Source organism: Cucurbita pepo, chromosome 20 (assembly GCF_057944985.1).
Source record: "Cucurbita pepo subsp. pepo isolate OVF chromosome 20, ASM5794498v1, whole genome shotgun sequence".
NCBI lineage: Eukaryota > Viridiplantae > Streptophyta > Magnoliopsida > Cucurbitales > Cucurbitaceae > Cucurbita > Cucurbita pepo.
In genome coordinates, this window is record NC_141817.1 from 2826120 (window position 1) to 2845554 (window position 19435).

Consider the following 19435-nt stretch of genomic DNA (forward strand, 5'->3'; position numbering starts at 1 on the left):
TGCTAGCAGATATTGTTCTGTTTGGCCTTTCTCTTCTGAGCTTCCTCAGACCTAGTTCAAGATGATGAATCTAGTAACAAAGAAAATGTACATGATCTTGATGTATGTTTAAACTGTTGGTATTGCTGTTTTGAAAACATCAACCAAAGGGGCTTGGAGACCACTGGCTCGAGACCCCGAAGAGAATCGAAATGATAATATGATATTACTGAAACCAATGGTTCCATTGATTTTCTGCTACGTCTGAGTAATGACTTAAATGAGAAATGTTGGGTCCAAATTTCCCTTCTTCAGTTTCATCTAGTTCATGAGCAAAGTAAATTAAACTCCAGCCCCCAACAAAAACAACAAAGAATTCTATTTAAACAAATGCATAAAAGTGGTCTGCAAGGATTCCACAGCTCAAGATATCCATTACACAAATGCTTGGTTCTCACATTGTCCTGAATAAGATATCAACTATTAGTAAAAGAGTTGCATAAGAGGACATACCATTTGAATGCTTTCATGTGGGGAGGCTTTCCTTTTGCAACAGCTGCATTTTTTAGGCCACATATTTTTTGGTTGTTCTCCTGTTCATCATTGCTTTCCGGCTTAAGCCCAGAGTAAGAACTCCTCTTCCACATTCATGAACAGCAATCAGCACAAAAGCAACAAATGGTTCATCAGAATTGAGAGATGCATACCATTACTCTGATTGCAAAATTCAGAAACAGGAAATCCATCAACATCATCATTTCTTGGGTATCCCAGATATCGGGCATGCATGCAAGTATAGTAACTAATACAGGAAAAGAAGTCGTCAGCAATGAAATAACATTGACCCAATAGAAAAGAAAAGGCGAAATCCCGAAGAAAGCACAGAGAATGGAGATAGATACTTGGAGGTGGGAAGGCCATTGCAGTGCTCCTTGCTGCAGGAGAAAGCGCCTTAATGGAGCCAAGAATAGGTACGGATCGCCACAGAAGGAACCCTCCAAATCCTTAATATGGATGGATCGGCACCATTATTGATTTCAGAGCCCCTGTATCCCCATTGCTCTTATCGGCCGATTGTTTGCTTCAGAAGCCAAACCAGTCTTGGAGACGGAGATTCTGGAGGACGAGAGGGAGATGGCCGGAAAGTTTCATAGCTCTGAACCTGGGGGTGGGGCCTTGCTCCAGGACCCGTTTTATCCACTCATAACTTTTCAGTTACAAATTTTAAGGGAAGAAATTCAAAAATTAATAGTATTTCTTTCAAAAGGGGTAATCTTTTTAGGAAATGTTATCTATGGACATTGGTATTTAATTTTTTTTTTCTAACCAATTGTAAAATAATTTAGTTTAGAAATGAACACAAAGGAAAATGCAATGAGAGAGAGAAATATAATAAACTCATACGAAGCCAATATCATTTTGATTATAGAAAAAGCATTCCGTTCCATCCATCTCATACTAAAGCCGTCATGTACAGGACAAGAATCTGCTCCACATAAAATTCCTAATCGCACACAAAACATTGTTTACCGAATAAAACCACTTTTTCTCTTGGTGGCGTGGTTGGCTTTGGGGGGAGTGGGGAGTTGAAACTAAAGGAAGAAGCCATAGCTCAACCTTTTACATGCTGAGGCAGGCATGCTTTGCTCAAATAGGATGAGTATCCTCCTCCCATGATACGTGCTAGAAACCATATTACACCGTATATCGGTTCTTCGCATGCCTGTCAAACTTCTTTGCATCGTCCTGAACGAGAAAACAACATGGTATCAGAAACATGAAACAAAAGATTGAGTTAAAACCATGAGAAATGTAAATAAAACTACATAGCAGCAGCATACATACGTGGAATATAAAGCCAATGCTATCATTGTAATCAAGAAACTCCTTCCACTGCTTCCCAATGCTCGCCTAGCCAGAAAATAGAGAGTAGGAAGCAGAGACATTTAACTGATGAATACATAGATCCCGACAATTTATTGTTCATAAATGCAGTTCATTGCGTGTGCCGGGATAAAGTATTGTATTAATGTAGAGCATATTATGCTGGAGAAAATCTAGTGGGCTATATATATAAATTATTGGTCTGGTGGCTATTACCTGCGCCGCTTCATTGGAAGCATTCTTAGTCCAAATCGATATTTTATCCTGCCCAGATCTAACGTTGACAACAGCTCCACAAATTTCATCACCACAATCAAACTGTTCTCCGATCATAGCAAGCAGCTGTTTAAAGTAATTTATTTTTTTAGAAAAATAATAATAGTAACCAGTCCTGAATATCTTTGTTTACATTCCGAATTGAACATGCAATTCAAGGTAGTACCGTGTATAGCCAGCCATTATCAGATTTGCCCCTTGAAAAGTTTACAGTCCATTTCCCTCCATTCGCACAGACAGGATCCTCCCATTTAGGCTCAATTTTATGTTTAAAGCAGTACAAATCTGCTCTCAACGCCAATTTGCTTGGATGATGAATATTGTTGTAAACACTAAAAGCAGGAAAAAGAAAATCAAGCATTGTATGAGTTCCTTTCTCTTGTTCTCTACTCTCGACAATGCATTTGAATAATTCAAGCAAAGTTTTGAAAACTAAAAAAAATAGTTCTTAAAAACTTATTTTTGTTTTTGGAATTTGAATAAGAATTCAAATATAACAAGAGAAATGGAGACCATCGTAAATAAATTATTAGAAACCAAGCACAATTTTCGGAAACATAAATTCAAATGTCTATCAAACGGAATTTAAGAGTGTCCAAGCGAGCTAACAATGCACCTCAACTATTCTCAAAGGTCAGCCATGGGGTAACTATATTTGATCGCCAAAATATTAAATCCAAGTAGGCAGCCAATGACCACCATGACTTGAACTCAACTCAATAGCATAGTTTATTCAAATTCTGATTTATGAATGCAAAAACTCAAGTAATCAGTGAACACCACAAAACAAAACAGAGTGAACAAGAGTTAAGGAGGCAAAGATGGTAAAACGATTAGAAAACTTCAACAGCAAATGATGGTCCAAACTCGTCCAAAATTAGCAGAAGTGACTGTTTCTATAAATTCAAAGAAATTTCCTAGTAACTTGCTTGCACTTGTAACTTATTTATATCTAATTCTTAGGTTTAGACACACATAATCGAAGTAATTCGTACTAAACTTTAGAATATTCACAAATATAATCTACATGAACGTCAAAAATAAAGTCTCCAACAGAGCTCCCGATCAAGTTTTGAAATACACAAAAAAACAAGAGCAGAAATAGCACCACGTAGATTTTTCCCCGTAGCTTCATGCATATATCAAAGAACATCAGTATCCATTCAAGACCTGCGATAAGAAAATAAATGTTCTACCCAATTTTCTCCATCAGCAAGTCCCCTCTCTCCAGCCCTCACAATCATAATCCCCTCTTTGGCTCAGCTGATTTCGAATTAAATACAACAAGACCAACACAACTAAAACGCTAAAAAAACATAGAAGAATATTAAATTTCCAAAAGCAGTATCGAACCTTTTGCCCGAAGCTTCCTAAATTTCCCCAGAAAAAAAAAAAAAAAAAAAAAAACATAATTGGACCAAGAAACGGCAACAACAAAAGAATCGAAAACAAGAGGAAGTTATCAAAAAAAAGAAAAGAAACGAAAAGAAAAATTCTACCTCCAGAACTCCTCCACGGTAGAGAAGGTATATATCGGTCGGATAGACGCACCCCAGGTGGCTTGCTTGGACTTGGCGGATGGGTTATCGAACCAAAAAGTCCAAGGGTGCTCCAGAGGGTGAGGCTGATGCACTATCGCTGCCGATAAATTGGAGGAGTCCAAGTCGTCGTCGCCGACGATCTGTCCTTCCTCAAGATCCTCATCTTCCTCATTGCCTCGTCCCCTAGGGTTTTGATTTGCGATGGAATTAGAAAGATCTTCCATCGATGTAGCTTTGATCGTCTCTTCGACTACCATTTTTCGTTGACTACTCGTGGGATCGAGCGTATCTGAAGAATCGAATCAATGGAAGAAACCGAAAAAATGGCACCGCCCTCGAATTTTCTGTTAGGCGTTTGAATCAGCCTTCAGTAGGATTCCCTTCCCGAGTTTTATATGGTAATGGAAGTACAAATATATAACTAAATACTTAGAACAATATAAATAAATCTAATATATTAATATTTTTATTATATTTATTAAATAAATATACAAAAATAACAAGCATTTATACTTGTTTAAAAACTCAAGAAGCCTTATTATTAGTTAATTAGTTTCTTGTTTTTTTAATTTCCTAAAATTATTCCAGGACATTTTCCTTTAATTCGTTATTTTGAAATAGGACAACTAATTCACTCAGTTAAATTTAAATCTAATTATAAAGAAAAAAAATTAAATTACAAGTAGTTTCAAACTTAAAAAACTAAATTTGAACCGTAACGACTCAGATCCTTTTGGGCTTAGGGGTTTCCTCCCGGCTTTAAAATCCGTCGGCTAAGGAAAGTTTCCACACCCCTTATAAATGGTAAATGGTAGCTTGTTCTCCTCTCCTGTTGTTCTCCTCCTCTGGGGAAGGTTTCCATGCCCTTATAAATGGTAAAGGGTAGTTTGTTCTCATCTCCTGTTGTTCTCCTCCTCTGGGGAAGGTTTCCATGCCCTTATAAATAGTAGTTTGTTTTCACACCCTCATAAATGGTAGTTTGTTTCCACACGCTCGTAAATGATAGTTTGTTTCCACACGCTCGTAAATGATAGTTTGTTTCTACACCCTCGTAAATGATAGTTTGTTTCTACACCCTCATAAATGATAGTTTGTTTCCACACCCTTATAAATGGTAGTTTGTTTCCACACCCTTATAAATGGTAGTTTGTTCTCCTTTTGTTCTCCTCCCCTGGGGAAGGATTCCACAGTTTGTTCTCCTCTCTTGGGGAAGGTTTTCACACCCTTATAAATGAAAAATGGAGGTTTCCACACCCTTATAAATGGTAAAGGGTAGTTTGTTCTCCTCCCCTGGGAAGGTTTCCACACCAGTTTGTTCTCCTCCCCAAGGGGAAGGTTTCCACACCAGTTTGGGGAAGGTTTCCACACCAGTTTGGGGAAGGTTTCCACACCAGTTTGTTCTCCTCCCCTGGGGAAGGTTTCCACACCAGTTTGTTCTCCTCTCCTGGGGGAAGGTTTCCACACCAGTTTGTTCTCCTCCCTGGGGGAAGGTTTCCACACCTTTATAATTGTTCTCCTCCCCCCCTTCTCCCCTTGGGGAAGGTTTCCACACTCTTATAAATGGTAGTTTGGGTTTCCACACTCTTATAAATGGTAGTTTGGGTTTCCACACTCTTATAAATGGTAGTTTGGGTTTCCACACCCTCATAAATGGTAGTTTGGGGGTAGTTTGGGTTTCCACACCCTTATAAATGGTAGTTTGGGTTGGGTTTCCACACCCTTATAAAGGCCTGGGGAAGGTTTCCACATTTATAAAGGGTAGTGGGGAAGGTTTCCACATTTATAAAGGGTAGTGGGGAAGGTTTCCACATTTATAAAGGGTAGTGGGGAAGGTTTCCACACCCTTATAAATGAACCAATGTGGGACATCACAATCCACCCCCTTTGGGGTCCAGCGTCCTCGCTGGCACTCTTTCCTTCCTCCAATTGATGTGGGACCACCCCCAAATCCACCGCCTTTTGGGGCTCAACGGGCACTCTTTCCTTCCTCCCATCGATGTGGGACCACCCCCAAAAGGCTCAACGGGCACTCTTTCCTTCCTCCCATCGATGTGGGACCACCCCCAAATCCACCCCCTTTTGGGGCCCAGCGTCCATCGCCTCGTGTCTACGCTCGGGGAAGGGCGAGAAGGCTGGCACATCGTCCGGTGTCTGGCTCTTTTGTAACGACCCAAATCCACCGCTAGCAGATATTGTCCTCTTTGGGCTTCCCCTCAAGGCTTTAAAACGCGTCTGGGAGGGGATAGGGGAAGGTTTCCACACCTTATAAATGGTGGTTTGTTCTCCTCCCCAACCAATGTGGGACATCACATCAACATTCTCTGAACAAAAAAAGAACATCAAAATCACCTGTAATTGCAACGACCCAATTGCAATCAATTTAGTGTTACATTTAAAAAATTTAAGCGATTTTAAAACAATCAAAATCATAGCTATGTTTGGAAATGATTTTGAGCACGACATGAAGTGATTCAGTGCTTCCAAATGACTCTCGAACATGTTCTAAATACGCTTAATTTCATAGAAATGAATCTCTCACGGTACGTTTGATGAACAAACTCTTGTTGTTTCGAGAGAAGCCTCATGACTAGTCGAGGTCGATGGTAGAATCTTTATCAGTTTTATATATCAGGCAAAGAAAAAGGTGGAAGATGAAGATATGGAAATTGAAATTGATTTGAAGAAATAATATCCAATGTATTACATACATACATACATACATACATCACTATACTCAGCGGACCAGTGGCTTCATTCCCTCTGCCAAACCTGAATATATATCAACCAATGCAACAAAAAATCCCCTACGGTGCCCTTCCAATCGGCCAAATCCTCTTCACCAACAAGCTGCTGCATCAATCTTACACCAACTATGGCTTCCGTATCTCAACCTACCACAGCACAGATTGAACACACAGAGAGTTTTTGAGGTTCAAGAAAGATGACACCATTCATAAAAGCACTTCATTGAGCATGGAACACAGTAATGGGAATCAAGATGACACCATTCATTTCATGGCAGCTCTTTGAGAAAATCATGAAAGAATATAAGGGCATACGAAAAAGAAAACCGAACTAAAGAAAACAACTCTGGTCTAAGTTAAATGAGACATCCTTAAAGGTGTAATTACAAAAAAAGACTTCGTCGCGGAAGTCCAAAGGGAGAGCTAATCGACAAGCAGTTGATCATTTACACCATCACAGCCTTGAAACTTATGTAAGCAATCGTTCTCTTGAACCACTGTAACAACTAAAGTTCACCGCTAGTAGATATTGTCTGTTTTAGCCTGTTACGTATCGCTCTCACGGTTTTAAAATGCATCTACTAGGGAGAGGTTTTCATACTCTTATAAGGAATGCTTCGTTTCCCTCTCCAACTAATGTGAGATCTCACAATCCACCTCCCTTGGAGGTTCTGCGTCTTTGCTGGCACACTTCCCGGTGTCTGGCTATCATACCAACCTATAACAGTCCAATCTCACTGCTAGTAGATATTGTCCGCTTTGGCCCCTTACGTATCACCGTCAGCCTCACCGTTTTAAAACGTGCCTACTAGGGAGAGGTTTTCATCCTACCAACCGATGTGGGATCACACAACCACAGAGCTCCTTCTCAAACTTTTCGAAATCATGACAAGAAGAGACAGATCTTTGAATAATGACTCTCCACAACAAATATAGTAAGAAACACACTCTTTGAAGGATTTTGTTTCCATGAACAATGTAGAGGAAACGCAATGAACAATGAGAAACATATTGAAGATTCAAAACTATAGCTTCAATGTACAACACAACAAAAACAATCTTGTTCTTAAATCACCAAACCAATCAACACAGAATCATAAGTCCGACAGTGATATTTATAAATTAAAACAACACATGAATTAAAACAGATGGCGTAAGGTTATAAAGAACGGAAATTCCATCATTTCTCTCTCAAATGCCTTTGTAAATGAAGCCAACCAAAGTTCATAACACTAAATGCAGAAACCCAAACAAAAAAATTGCTAAATTCAACACCCAATTCATCTCCAAGCATTTCAAAGATGAACAAACACAAATCATGACATATAAAGTACCATAAAATCATGCACACAAATATATTTTAGTACTCCACCTATAGCTATAATGGCAAACACTTTCTCTTCACACTACACATTTAATCAAGCAGTTAACCTAAAACGATTAGATGCAGAAAAAAACCTAACCAAAACAACAAAATCCCATCTATAAAACAAGAGTAAAAATTAGCCAAACAACGAGAAATGCAGTCAATCTAAAGACAAAAACCTTCAAACAGCAGAAGAAAAGTTGACGAACAAGAAGTAAACTACCTTGGGGGCATAATACGGCGCTTAGTAAACTCCAAAAGTGTAGAGGAAACGCCATGGGCGGATCGGACCTGAGCTTGCAAAAGACAGCACATTATGAACCCTAAATTTTAGAGAGGGAGAAAAAAGAGGGGCGGCGGGAAGGGGATTTGGGGTTTAAGGAAAATGGCGATTGAAGAATCGGCGGAGAGGGGCGAGAGTGGGGTTGTTCCACCGTACGACTCTAACCAGACAGAGTAACGGAGGGAGAGAGAGTGTGTGAGCCGTGAGGGAAGGAGGAAATTCGTGTTGTTTTGTTTTTTTATATTGTTTTATATTTGTCCGACGTGGCTTCATTTCAAATGAATCCCACCCTTCCAAAACGGCAGCGTTTTGTGATAGTTCCCGTTGCATTGGTTCCATTTGCTACTGTAATTTTTCAATTACTCGAATATGATTTATACGTTTTGAAATATTGAGTTCAATCGGGTGGGATCATTTACAATGCATCGTTAAGATTAAGAGATGTCCACCGAAAAATGGCACGTGCCGAGTTAACCAGCTGCAAATGACGCGTGTTCGTACTCCCAATCCCCACAAAATAAAGATAACTAGTTTAATGCTCTCGATACAAAATGACAGTTGAGTTTAACGTAATATTTTATTTTTCATTTTAAATATTTCAAAACAACCCTTAAAATAAAATTCCTTAAATTAGGACCCGAACATCATCAGCCATATTATGATTCTTTCAATTCAAACAAATTAAAATCACATCACACAAATCACCAAAAAAAAAAAAAAAAAAAAAAAAAAAAAAAACACCAAAACAAAGAAGAAAATGGGCAATGAATATCAAAGAAATGTTTCCATGATTCAGTTGTCATCTCGTGGAAACAGCACCATGGATGGCAAAGATGTATATTAGCTGTGTAGCAGAGAGAATTATGAAGAACGCCTCCATTGTTATCTGCAAAGAAAAAATGAATTCAAATGCAAATTCATTGGAATTCTTTTAGATTGTGGGAAGAAATCGTAGATGGGTAAGAACCAAATTTAATTTTCTCACCAGTCTTGTGTTTCTGTAATCCAGAGCAATCTCTTTGCAAGCAAAGCTGCATAAACAAATATGAAAACCTCAGTGTCCAGTTTTAAAGATTCTAAGTTATTCATGGTTTGTGACATGTTTGAGACATACCCCATGGCAAGGATAGTGAGAGACCAAGCAAAAACAGCAGCAGAGGATGCTGCGCCTAAGCTTTCAGCACTCCATGACCGAATATGGTTTAGTCCTGAGATTGATGAGGCAGCTCCAGTCACGGCAGCCAACAAAGCGAATGTCACAAAGAAACCAGTGGCTGCGTTCCCCATGGGGAAGTAAATTGGTGAGAAATGCGCCGGTAGTCGTAAGCCAGGGCCTGCATGATTCTCACAACAGTAACATCAGGCTAGCTGCAACATAAAAAAGAAACAAGAAAGAAGAAACACGATGGATTTTACCAATGACGAAGCCATGATCGATGGCTGTGTTCATGGCCCACCCACCGATGCCCAAAATGACTGCATACATGCAGAAGTTAAGCAGCAGAAGCAGAGTGGCAATGGGTTTCATTTGTGCGGCTGATTATTGGAAGGGGGAAGGACAAAAAAGGATGAGGAGTTGCCTAAGAATCAAGACACAAAAGTTGGGGGGATTAATGGAGGTGAGATGGTTATATAAATAAAAGGGGATGGGGAAAAGGGAAGGTACAGGAGGTTCTTTGCTTGCTAAGGCTGCAGTGTCTAAAGGAGGGATGGGTCTTTGGAGTTGTAAAGGGAAGGACAATGCTTCATGTTCAAGGCAAAGAAAGCATATGCAAAATTCTTGCTTTGCCAACATTTGTAAGTTTGGTCTTCTAAATGGTGGATTCTGCTGGGTATCAGGGTAAGAAAGGTAATATCCAATATCCACATCCAGGCTGCAGGCCTGTTCTAGGACATTTAAATTGAAATTTTATGGAAACAACAAATTAGCTTTAATTATTTAATCTTTGTAGTCCTTAATTTGAAGCAATTTAAATTCTTTGACCAATAAAAAGTAGTGGGTGTCCACTCATGCCCTAACAAACATTTATAGCTCATCTCTAATAATAGTGTAATCTTAAGAGGAGTCGATATTTTGGCTTTGGATTCCTTATGTAAAATCAGGTACAAGAATGGACAAGTGAGTAAATATTTATGATTGCTGAGTTCTCGTTTGCTTACATAACCTATTCCATTTGCTTCACATTACATCATTCAAAAATAATGAAACCCAAGCTCAATCAGGAAATAAAACAAAACTAGCTGAGAACCAAGTCACCTGCACGAGATGGGAGGGAACAGTTTTCATTAAATTTTGACATAAAATTGTTGATTCTAATTGAAATTACAATGTCCAAGATTATATAACAAGAGCTTGTTCAACAAGTTGGTCAATCAAGTACAATTATATACAAACCAACTATACTATAAACAATTGTATTAAAATTTGAAAATAGAACATGGGGAGTGCGCCAAACCAAGCTATGTGTTTCGTTACTCAGATAGGATAATTTAACACCACAAAGTTTATGGTTCCCAAATATAAGGTTAATGTGACAATTGTAAGCATCAGAACTCATTAAATATCAAAATCTCTTGAACCAAAAAATATATATTAACCAAACCTTCACTACAAAACACGACGAGAGCAGAACAGCAATAAAGGATGTAAATTGCTTATTCATCCTCTTGGCTGCGTAACCTAGCGAGCTTGTTGGTGACTACCACATCAAGTTGAGCTGCCCTCTCAACAATCTCTTTCCTCTTCTTTGTGGAAACATCGTGAGCAATCTCGGCACAGTAGGTCCTACAGGTGAAAGAACACAAAAGCTTGAGACATATGGCAACATATACAAACAATTTTAGTCCCACATTGGAAGTTTCTAAATACCTATTGTGCATCATCAAGATTTCGAGCTCCTTGACATTGTGAACAACGAACTTCTTAAACCCATTAGGCAAGTAGTGGCGGGTCTTTTTGTCGGTGCCATATCCAATATTTGGCATCAACGTACATCCTTTGAACTTTCTTCGAACTCTGGAATCAATACCCTTTGGCCTTCTCCAGCTTTCCTATTGGATTAACAAAAGAGATCAGAAAAAGCCGAATTGTTCGCCAACAATAGATGAAAGACGAATGTAGTTAAAAAACAGAACTGTACACAGGGATTCAGTAACAGAAAGCTTATACGTCTTAAGCAAACTGTGTCGCAAAGACCTGAATATAATTCATCTTCGCCCTAAAAACGAGATGTCCAGCCATTTAAATTAAAGACTGGACATTAGATACCATGGGCGGCTTCATATATATAGCCAAAGAGAACATTAAATGATTTAAGAAAAGAAAAACTAAAATGCAACATCATTCAAGAGATGATGAAACTAATAAAAGAATGGAACATACAACGAAGATCAGATGGTAGTGCATGAAAATATTCATCATTCAAGTACAGAAATGATGGGTTATCATCATCACGCCTAGTTGCATGTCTTCGGGAAAACTACGTGCTACAAAACTAATTACAAATAACGCATTGTCACTAATAAAAGAATGGAAAATACAACAAAGATCAGATGGTAGTGCATGAGATTATCATCATTCAAGTGCAGAAATGATGGGTTATCATCATCACGCTTTGTTGCATATCTTTTGGGAAAAACAAGTGCCAAGGACACAAGTCAGCATGGTTGTTATTCTATCATCAGATACATCCAACGACACCAAACCTCAACCAAGATAATTCAAAAATAAAAACCGAAAACCAAGTAATAGTATCTTCTAAACTCAAATCAGAATAAATGTGCTGTTAACAACAAGAATCAGATACTCTGTCAGTCACCACCGTGCATCAATGGATGCAACTAAGACTGGGGCGACAATACATATCATCATCTTCCTTATTTCACATTCTATGGTAAGACAAATAGATGGGACGAAAAGCCAAAAAAAAATTAAAATACCTTGACGGAGATCTTTCGATCACTTTGAGGCCTCTTGAACTTCTGGGTCCTCTTCTTCACGATCTTCTTCGACAGCAAAGGCACCGCCATTTCTGCTTATACCTACAGATTCACAACAAGTACTCATTCATCAGCTCAACTGAACCAAATCCCATCAAAATTAAAAACAAACTGGATTAACCAGTGCGCTTGATAAACACGCGATCTACAACATGAAATCTACCAACCAAGGGAAAAGGAAAAGAGTTGAACTAGGAGAACAGCGAAAGAAATCCTGCGGCAGAATGGAGAGAGGAGCTTACAGTTACTAGGGTTTCCCTTTGGCCGTCCCCACCTTCGACGATGTATCTGTATTGCTCTGAATGGTTTATATAGAGAATGCCCGTCGATTAGGGTTTCATTTCTTCGGCTGTGAAGAGCTTGGGCCCTGTTCAGCAGCTCAATTTAGTAATCTCAAGCCCATTATTCTAACAGAAGGCCCATCACATTAATATTAGGAAATTTTGGGCCCAATTTAGTAATCTCAGGCCCATTATTCTAACAGAAGGCCCATCACATTAATATTAGGAAAATTTTCACAAATACCCTTTTTATGCTGCTATTTATCCATATTGTCCCTGTAATAAACTATTTTACAAGACGTCCCTATCCTCCACTATTTTATTTGTCTCCAACAAATTTTTCTTGTTAACTAGGAACATTAAAATTAATGTTTTTTTTTTAATTATAAACTCAAATCTTTACCCTTTTTTTTTCCGTTCGGACCTAGACTTCGTTGAGACCGATGGGTAAATGTTCGACTCTACTATCTAATGAACTTTAACCTAGTGGCATAAATAATCCGATGGAGGAACGTTCTTGGCATATGTAAGAATTACGAGATCAAATGACAATTTTATGAACATAAACTAAACTTATATAAAATATGTACTCTCGACCATGATCGAGAGTTTTAATTCCTTCACTCTTGTATTGTCACAATGTATGTGTATCAGCTAAAAATAACTTCACGCCCTTATATAGGTTCAATTTCATAATCATTTGATTAAAAAAAAATGAACTGACATTATTTATGTGAGATCTCACATCGATTATAGAGGGAAACGTGTCAGCGAGGACGTTGGGCCCTAAAGGGGTGAATGGTGAGATCTCACGTTGAAGAGGGGAACAAAGTATTTTTTTATAAGGGTGTGGAAATCTCTCCTTAACAGACACATTTTTAAACCTTAAGTGAAAGCTCACAAGGGAAAACCAAAAAAAGACAATATCTAATGGTGGATTTGAGCTGTTACAATTTCCGCTTACAAGTTTATGTGTTTTCTTACCTCTTTTCTACTCATGTTCAAAAAACCCGAACGTATTCTTCAAATTTTGTTTTTGTTTATAAAATTTGACTTATCAATTACAAGATTCTCCATTATCCCAAGTTTTTTACATTTCAACACGGGTAACATACAATATAGCTCAACATGTATACGAGTAAGAAGGAAGAGGAGAAAGTAGTATTGTTTACAATTTTATAAGATTGTTAGTACCATTTATTTCAACTCGTAATTTACTCACTTGATTTTTACACATTAGCTGTCATGTCAATTTAGTGTCACATATCTTTTTAAATTTTATACAATAATTTTCATATTATTTTAACGAGAAAAAAAAAAACACCTCCAAAGACTTTTATTTTACAAATTTCAAAATTTTTAGGACAAAGATGAAACTTAAAAACCTATGGCCATAATCAAAACTCATCACAAACTCAAAAGAACAATGATCTATTTATCAATTTCCATCACACATATTTCATCAAAAGAACACTCATTTAGCCAATTAAAAATTGAAGAACAGAGTTGGTATGAGTTAGGAGAGGAAGGCCTAACGTCAACCCACTCCTTGTCAACCTTCTCAACGTGCACATTTGATTTGGGGATGCCATAGAACTGAGGCTTATCCATTTGCTTCATCATTTTCTTCATGAAGTTCATTGAGAATATCAACTCAAAGTTTTTCTCAAAGTCACTGCTACCTTTTTGAAGCTTAACCCCGATATTAGCACTGCACGATGCAATATATCCAAGAAGTAGAGCGTTCGTGCCAGCACTTCTATGCCTGCTGCTGCAAATCTGTAAGAAGGTACATTGTCAAATCAATGGCTAAGCAACTCAAATGGTAAACCGTCACAAGAAAACGTCATTGAATGCCGAACCTCGACGTACTCCACGCCAATTTCAGCAAGATTGTCCAGAACCTTGGATGATGAGAGCAAGTTTATGACTCCTCCAGAACCAACTGGGGATTGTAGAATTTCCCAGGGTGATTTCATCAAAATCTTGTATTTGTTCTGTTCGTCTACCATATTGCTAACAACTGGAAGTCTCTGTTCTTCCAAAAACCAGATCTGGAAAATTGGTTCCAAGTTATTAAGAAAGTATTGTTAGTGACTCCATAATGCTTGCTATAGCTCAAAACACTCCCATAATAGAAACTGCTCTTTAGTAAATCTCATTGAATAATCACAGATGCTAACGCAAGGGGAAGGTGTTTGATGACTCCATTAAGCATAATTAAGAACCTTGCTCGCAATAGAAGAGTAAATGCCAAGAAATAATAGAAATAGAAAGCTTTTCAATACAAATTACCGCCATGAAATAATATGAAAAGAAATGTCTGCTCACCAACCTTTCCAGAATCGAAGGAAAAGTAATCATTGTCCATAAAAAGCTTTTCAATTGAATGAATTCTGGAAGCTGAGCATACCAAAATCAGAGGCACGGATGGGCGATCTTCAATCTGTGCAATACACATGTTTAATTCAGGAAATGCTCTCAAAGATCCATGCTCATTAAGATTTCAATATTTATCTTTGTATAGTTCATTGAAAATACAAGTAATACTTTTCCTACATTAGTGCATCAAAACGCCTAAAAGCTAATGCAACCAACCTATATTGTCATTTCAAAAAGTAGATTCGAAACTGAAAATTAAAATCTGATCTTAGCAAACCACAGGCAAGAACCATTTTTTTAAGCATAACTAATGCACATTGAATCACAGTGAACAAACTTCTTATTGAATTCTTATAATAATCATGGGCCAGAAAAAAAATACGACCTTTGCAAACCTCCTATCATCACCAAGTAGATCAGGAAGGGAAGAAGATGTTGGATGCTCAGCATTATCACAAACAATATCAAGGTCAGAGTACCATCCCTCATCATTAACAACTAAAACAACGGCAGTTTTTCCAGAAGATATGAGATTGAGTCCCTTCTTCTGCAAACTGGTATGTTTACCAAGTTCCTCTTCATTTGCACCAGAAGTGACACATTTATCTGATACCTTCAAAGTATTTTGTATTTTCTCCAATTCAAAAGCGTTGAATAACTCGTTAACATTCAATCTGATTCAAGGATTCAATTGAGAATACAAGGGTCAGTGCATTGGAAAGTAGACAAATTAGACACAGACAACGTTAGATATCTTTTGGCCTTTAAACTTCATAAAACCCATTGAAAGTGAATTTTAAACGAAGGGGATGTTCCTGAATTTTAGCTAATCATATCAATATCCTTCAGAAAATAAATGAAAAGGACATGAATATTTGCAATGTTTAAGATCCTGATCGTATGACCGGATTGGCAAACTTAGAATTAAATAAAAAACCCAATGAATTAGCACCTGGCCCAGCAATTGTTCATGTACAGATTCCAAAAGATTCTGAAGGCATAAACTACCACTTAATTTATCACTTGAATTGAATTTAATCATGATACGCAGAAAACAATATGTATGGAAGGGTAGAGACAAACTATGTCTAGTTCAAAATTAAACTACACCTTTTTGGAGAAACAAAATTTATAAAATTCTAGAAAACAAACTACGTCTAATTAAAAATTAAACTATACCTCCTTGTAGGAATCTCAATATCTTGTAAAGCTTTTTGAAGCAACTTAGAATTGACACCGACTATCTGTTCGGCAAGTAACCTTCCCTGCATTTTTTCTCCAAATTTGAAACCATTGAACACGTGTTTCTGTTCCATTTCAGACAGTTTCTTTTTTGCAGCTATGAGACTGTTTTGGAATTTTTTCCTTTCTTTCCATTCCTACAGTCAATGATGTCGGTTACCAGAATAAAAATCGAGATAAGGAAAAAGAACCTAAATCTGCAAGCAAAAGATGGTTGAAAAGGGGGAAAAAAGTAGCAGAATTCAAAATTACAACAAAAACATGTATAAAGAAGCAATTATGAAAGTTCAAACGTCTGACTAATATCAAGAAATTTTTTCAGTGCATTAATCACTTAAAATAAGTTGGCATCTTAACTTAATTTATTTATAAGGAAGGACGAGAGCGAAAAGAAAAAAATATCTCACAAGTTGGCGTCGTTCTTTCTTCGATCTCTTGTTAGAATTCAAATTTAATTCCAAAAGACCTTTTGGAGGGGTAATTTTCATTTCTCGTCTTTCAAGATCAACAACAGGAACAATTGCTTTGACAAAAGGTATCCAAACAAGGCGACCAGAAACTCCAGTCTCTGTTGATGTTGGATTTCCAGTGGTATCAAGAATATCTTCGGAACTATCAAGCATGACATGCAAAAGATCCGCCCCTCCGCTGTCAAATACATTAACAACGGTTCCCAGGGACTGACCAGTTTCCTGACGGGTTGTATGCAATCAGTATCACAAGCAATCAAAGTCAGCATATTTTTGTGAAGGGGTAAAACAAGTAACCATGAATGAAATAAATTTTTTATAATTAGTCCAAAACACAATTTCTAAACATCTTCTAAATTGCAGTTTTTGTGAAGGGGTGGTTTATGGAAAGTTATACAGGTCTTCTAAATTGTAGGCAAACAACGAGCTGCATCAACTACATTCTCACTATAAAATCCATAATAGCAATAAATCTGCACAAGCAGACCTAAACATTGACTAACTGAGTACTTCAACAAATCAGATTACTTTCCTGAAGAAGTGCGTGGGGGGCTTCCTACTTGATAAAAAAAATATTATAATTTGAAGTCAAAAAGGAAAATTAATGTGCTTGATACTTGAGAGACAACTTGTACATGCAAAAACATTTGCATACCTTCAGAATAACGCTCATGCCAATAAGGTCACGGGAATAAAATTCACCTTCTTCCAACTCTGGTCGGTCTTCTTCCCTCACTAGGAGAGTTGATCCAATGAGTAGTTTTGCCTGAATAGATTATGAAATCAGGACTGCCGACACATTTTAATTTGAAATAGTTGATTATGACTAAACAACATCAGTGAACATAGTAAATCTTCTGGGCTGACTAGGATGGTTCCTTTGTTCTTTTTTTGTTCAATTAGTACTTGTGCGCCAAAGTAGTAGTAGTAATACTAATAATAATAAACCCATACTTCTATACATTGATCATAAACGGCTACATGAAGTAATAGTGAGAAGAAAAACCAAGATTTAGGATAAAAAAACATGATTTATCGTACACAAAAAGGGAAATAGGTAGACCTGTTCAGCAGTATCGATTCCTTTAAACTTCAGTATCCAACTCTTTCGACCAGGGTGTTCCCTCCCCTCTTCCAAGTCAACTTCTCGGATTTCTTCCCTTCCTGAAACTTGCTGCTTCAACCATCTTGTGCCGGGCTAAAGAAAAGGGGTAAGTAGAAATCGCTATTGATTTAAAATGACTAGAATGTTCTTATATATATATACACACACACCAAAGGGTAGTTGATCGGCTGTATAAAGACTTGCTACAATGTAATATCCTTAATAGATTGTATTATCAAAACTACAGCACTGTGTTGGAGGGTTTTTCTATTTCTCACAAGAATTGGGGGCAGAGGGCATATACTGTAAGATTTTGAATTCCGTTTGAATATGGCAGGAGTAGGTCATTCCAACAACGCTGTATAAATATAGAGGTTCTTTCGAGAATTATTGCCATTGATTTACCGTGGAGAATCGCAGTTCAGGAAAATCAGTAACAGGTTTTACTCGAACTTCCCCCTCGGTCCCATGAACATTGGATATGTAACCAATTTCAACAAATCCTGTCGGAGCTTCCACACTTTCTAGAATCTGAGAAGTAGCTGAAATGCCAAAAAACAAATTATCATTTCACATTTAAATTACCCACGTAAACTCAAAACAACGACATATTACCTCCAAATCATCAAACAATACCAACAAAGTTAAACGAGACGCATTCAATCAGCCATGAGTTAAACCAGATAAATTAGAGTAATAACCAAACAAGAACTCACCAACTCTACGGCGGGAAGGCTGCAAAAGTGGAGGAGTGTGAAGATGGCGGTACAAGGGCAGCTGAAGTATCGAGAAAGCTGAACCCTTACAAGTAAGAGCGATACGTCTTCGGAAAGGTTCGGTGCATCGATTGAGAACAGAAATATATGGAAAAGAATGAGAAAATGAGCTAGAAGAACACAGTGGGGAAGTTCTCTGCATCATCTTCATGTTGCGCGGCCGAAAACGCCAGCGCCGGAGTGATGAACGAGAACGAACCAACGAACAAAGGAGGGAAACAGAGCCTCATCGGCGTTTAGATGAACGCCATCGTTAAAACTTAAAACCCTCTGACGTTATCTTATCTTAATATTAATATTAAATAAAATAAAAATGGTCAAACAGTGTATTTAAGTAAAAATATTTTTTAAAAAATGTTAAAAATTATTAATTTTAGTTCCTAAATTTTTAATTCTTTTTTAGATTTTTTTAGTTTTTAATATAAATCTAATACCGCTTATTCAACAACAACAAAAAAAAAAAAAAAAAAAAAAAAAAAAAAAAAAAGTTGAATTTAATTTTAAAATAATATATTATTTATTAAATATAAAATTGAAAATTCACGAAATTATTAAACGTTCTTAAAATTAGAAATCTATTAGACAAAAAGTTAGAAATTAATATATTTATTTAGTTATTAGTTTAACTTTATTATGTTATTACAAATTTAATGTTCGAATATTTTTATTAGAAGAATATTTATTAAATACTTGTAATAATAATAAATAAATAAAAACCAAAAAAACTCTGACATTATATAATTTTAGTATCCAATCATGTTTTTAAAAAATCAGATTAATTTTCTATTTAAAATTTTAATTAAGCGGTTACGAACACATTTATATATTTTTTTATGGATCTATCTATCATCAAATAACGTACATTAGAGCACGTGGCTATGAACCATGGTGTCGGGGTTCGAATCCCTCCTCGCCCACAATCGGCCAAAAAGGGAAGGACTTTTCTTTTTATTTTCTTTTTCGTTCATGGGTTAAGGGCGGGGTTCCGTTATAAATTAAATATAGTATACCCAACTCGAATCGGCATATTTTTTGTTTTACGCCCCGTAATTCTTCCTCAGTTAGGCTTCGGCAGAATAGCCATTAAGTGACGAGATTGTCGGTATC

The 19435-nt window shown here is 37.1% G+C and overlaps 4 protein-coding genes, 1 long non-coding RNA gene and 1 other non-coding gene across 8 annotated transcripts; all 6 read right to left on the reverse strand.

Annotated features, from left to right (window-relative positions):
* Window positions 1-1367: 1367 nt before the first annotated feature.
* On the reverse strand, window positions 1368-4085 carry LOC111782882 (eukaryotic translation initiation factor 4E-1). 2 transcript variants are annotated; one of them, XM_023663719.2, is made up of 5 exons: window positions 3639-4083; window positions 2306-2471; window positions 2080-2205; window positions 1825-1890; window positions 1368-1725 (listed from the first exon to the last, which is right to left on the reverse strand). In XM_023663719.2, the coding sequence occupies exons 1-5, from the start codon at window positions 3935-3937 to the stop codon at window positions 1675-1677; spliced, it is 708 nt and encodes a 235-aa protein (XP_023519487.2). In that variant the 5' UTR covers window positions 3938-4083; the 3' UTR covers window positions 1368-1674. The 2 variants fall into 2 exon arrangements, with proteins under 2 accessions (XP_023519487.2, XP_086976822.1); XM_087120696.1 differs by lacking the exon at window positions 1825-1890 and having other exon boundaries at window positions 3639-4085.
* A 2240-nt stretch (window positions 4086-6325) lies between these two features.
* On the reverse strand, window positions 6326-8561 carry LOC111782884 (uncharacterized). Its single transcript, XR_002813217.2, has 2 exons — window positions 8014-8561; window positions 6326-6571 (listed from the first exon to the last, which is right to left on the reverse strand). It is a non-coding gene; the product is annotated as an uncharacterized LOC111782884 (long non-coding RNA).
* Window positions 8562-8789: 228 nt separating this feature from the next.
* Window positions 8790-10397, reverse strand: LOC111782885 (membrane protein PM19L). Its single transcript, XM_023663720.2, has 4 exons — window positions 9490-10397; window positions 9188-9407; window positions 9059-9104; window positions 8790-8959 (listed from the first exon to the last, which is right to left on the reverse strand). Exons 1-4 carry the CDS (start codon window positions 9599-9601, stop codon window positions 8873-8875), a joined length of 465 nt encoding a protein of 154 aa, XP_023519488.2. The 5' UTR covers window positions 9602-10397; the 3' UTR covers window positions 8790-8872.
* A 122-nt stretch (window positions 10398-10519) lies between these two features.
* Window positions 10520-12445, reverse strand: LOC111782886 (large ribosomal subunit protein eL32z). Of its 2 annotated transcripts, none has more exons than XM_023663721.2 (4): window positions 12315-12445; window positions 12013-12114; window positions 10943-11124; window positions 10520-10858 (listed from the first exon to the last, which is right to left on the reverse strand). In XM_023663721.2, the coding sequence occupies exons 2-4, from the start codon at window positions 12100-12102 to the stop codon at window positions 10729-10731; spliced, it is 402 nt and encodes a 133-aa protein (XP_023519489.2). In that variant the 5' UTR covers window positions 12103-12114; window positions 12315-12445; the 3' UTR covers window positions 10520-10728. The 2 variants fall into 2 exon arrangements, with proteins under 2 accessions (XP_023519489.2, XP_023519490.2); XM_023663722.2 differs by having other exon boundaries at window positions 12240-12373.
* Window positions 11869-11948, reverse strand: LOC111783749 (small nucleolar RNA U31b). Its single transcript, XR_002813430.2, has one exon. It is a non-coding gene; the product is annotated as a small nucleolar RNA U31b (small nucleolar RNA).
* A 1323-nt stretch (window positions 12446-13768) lies between the features above and the next one.
* Window positions 13769-18601, reverse strand: LOC111783596 (16S rRNA processing protein RimM family). The gene is made up of 10 exons (XM_023664516.2): window positions 18269-18601; window positions 17958-18094; window positions 17511-17645; window positions 17103-17213; window positions 16385-16669; window positions 15915-16114; window positions 15121-15409; window positions 14689-14799; window positions 14216-14407; window positions 13769-14132 (listed from the first exon to the last, which is right to left on the reverse strand). Exons 1-10 carry the CDS (start codon window positions 18477-18479, stop codon window positions 13785-13787), a joined length of 2019 nt encoding a protein of 672 aa, XP_023520284.2. The 5' UTR covers window positions 18480-18601; the 3' UTR covers window positions 13769-13784.
* Window positions 18602-19435: the final 834 nt, after the last annotated feature.

What these genes read in the sequence shown, in the direction of transcription:
- LOC111782882 (XM_023663719.2), bottom strand. Translation starts at nt 3,937, where the DNA reads ATGGTAGTCGAAGAGACGATCAAAGCTACATCGATGGAAGATCTTTCT. An exon ending in ACCGTGGAGGAGTTCTGGAG is followed by an intron (nt 2,472 to 3,638) that starts GTAGAATTTTTC and finishes TCCTGCTTTTAG; the next exon opens with TGTTTACAACAATATTCATC. An exon ending in CTTCCAATGAAGCGGCGCAG is followed by an intron (nt 1,891 to 2,079) that starts GTAATAGCCACC and finishes TTTTCTGGCTAG; the next exon opens with GCGAGCATTGGGAAGCAGTG.
- LOC111782885 (XM_023663720.2), bottom strand. Translation starts at nt 9,601, where the DNA reads ATGAAACCCATTGCCACTCTGCTTCTGCTGCTTAACTTCTGCATGTAT. An exon ending in CGATCATGGCTTCGTCATTG is followed by an intron (nt 9,408 to 9,489) that starts GTAAAATCCATC and finishes AGAATCATGCAG; the next exon opens with GCCCTGGCTTACGACTACCG. An exon ending in CTCACTATCCTTGCCATGGG is followed by an intron (nt 9,105 to 9,187) that starts GTATGTCTCAAA and finishes TTGTTTATGCAG; the next exon opens with CTTTGCTTGCAAAGAGATTG.
- LOC111782886 (XM_023663721.2), bottom strand. Translation starts at nt 12,102, where the DNA reads ATGGCGGTGCCTTTGCTGTCGAAGAAGATCGTGAAGAAGAGGACCCAG. An exon ending in ATCGAAAGATCTCCGTCAAG is followed by an intron (nt 11,125 to 12,012) that starts GTATTTTAATTT and finishes TTAATCCAATAG; the next exon opens with GAAAGCTGGAGAAGGCCAAA. An exon ending in ATCTTGATGATGCACAATAG is followed by an intron (nt 10,859 to 10,942) that starts GTATTTAGAAAC and finishes TTTCACCTGTAG; the next exon opens with GACCTACTGTGCCGAGATTG.
- LOC111783596 (XM_023664516.2), bottom strand. Translation starts at nt 18,479, where the DNA reads ATGAAGATGATGCAGAGAACTTCCCCACTGTGTTCTTCTAGCTCATTT. An exon ending in GCCTTCCCGCCGTAGAGTTG is followed by an intron (nt 18,095 to 18,268) that starts GTGAGTTCTTGT and finishes TTGGCATTTCAG; the next exon opens with CTACTTCTCAGATTCTAGAA. An exon ending in ATTGAGATTCCTACAAGGAG is followed by an intron (nt 15,410 to 15,914) that starts GTATAGTTTAAT and finishes TCCTTGAATCAG; the next exon opens with ATTGAATGTTAACGAGTTAT.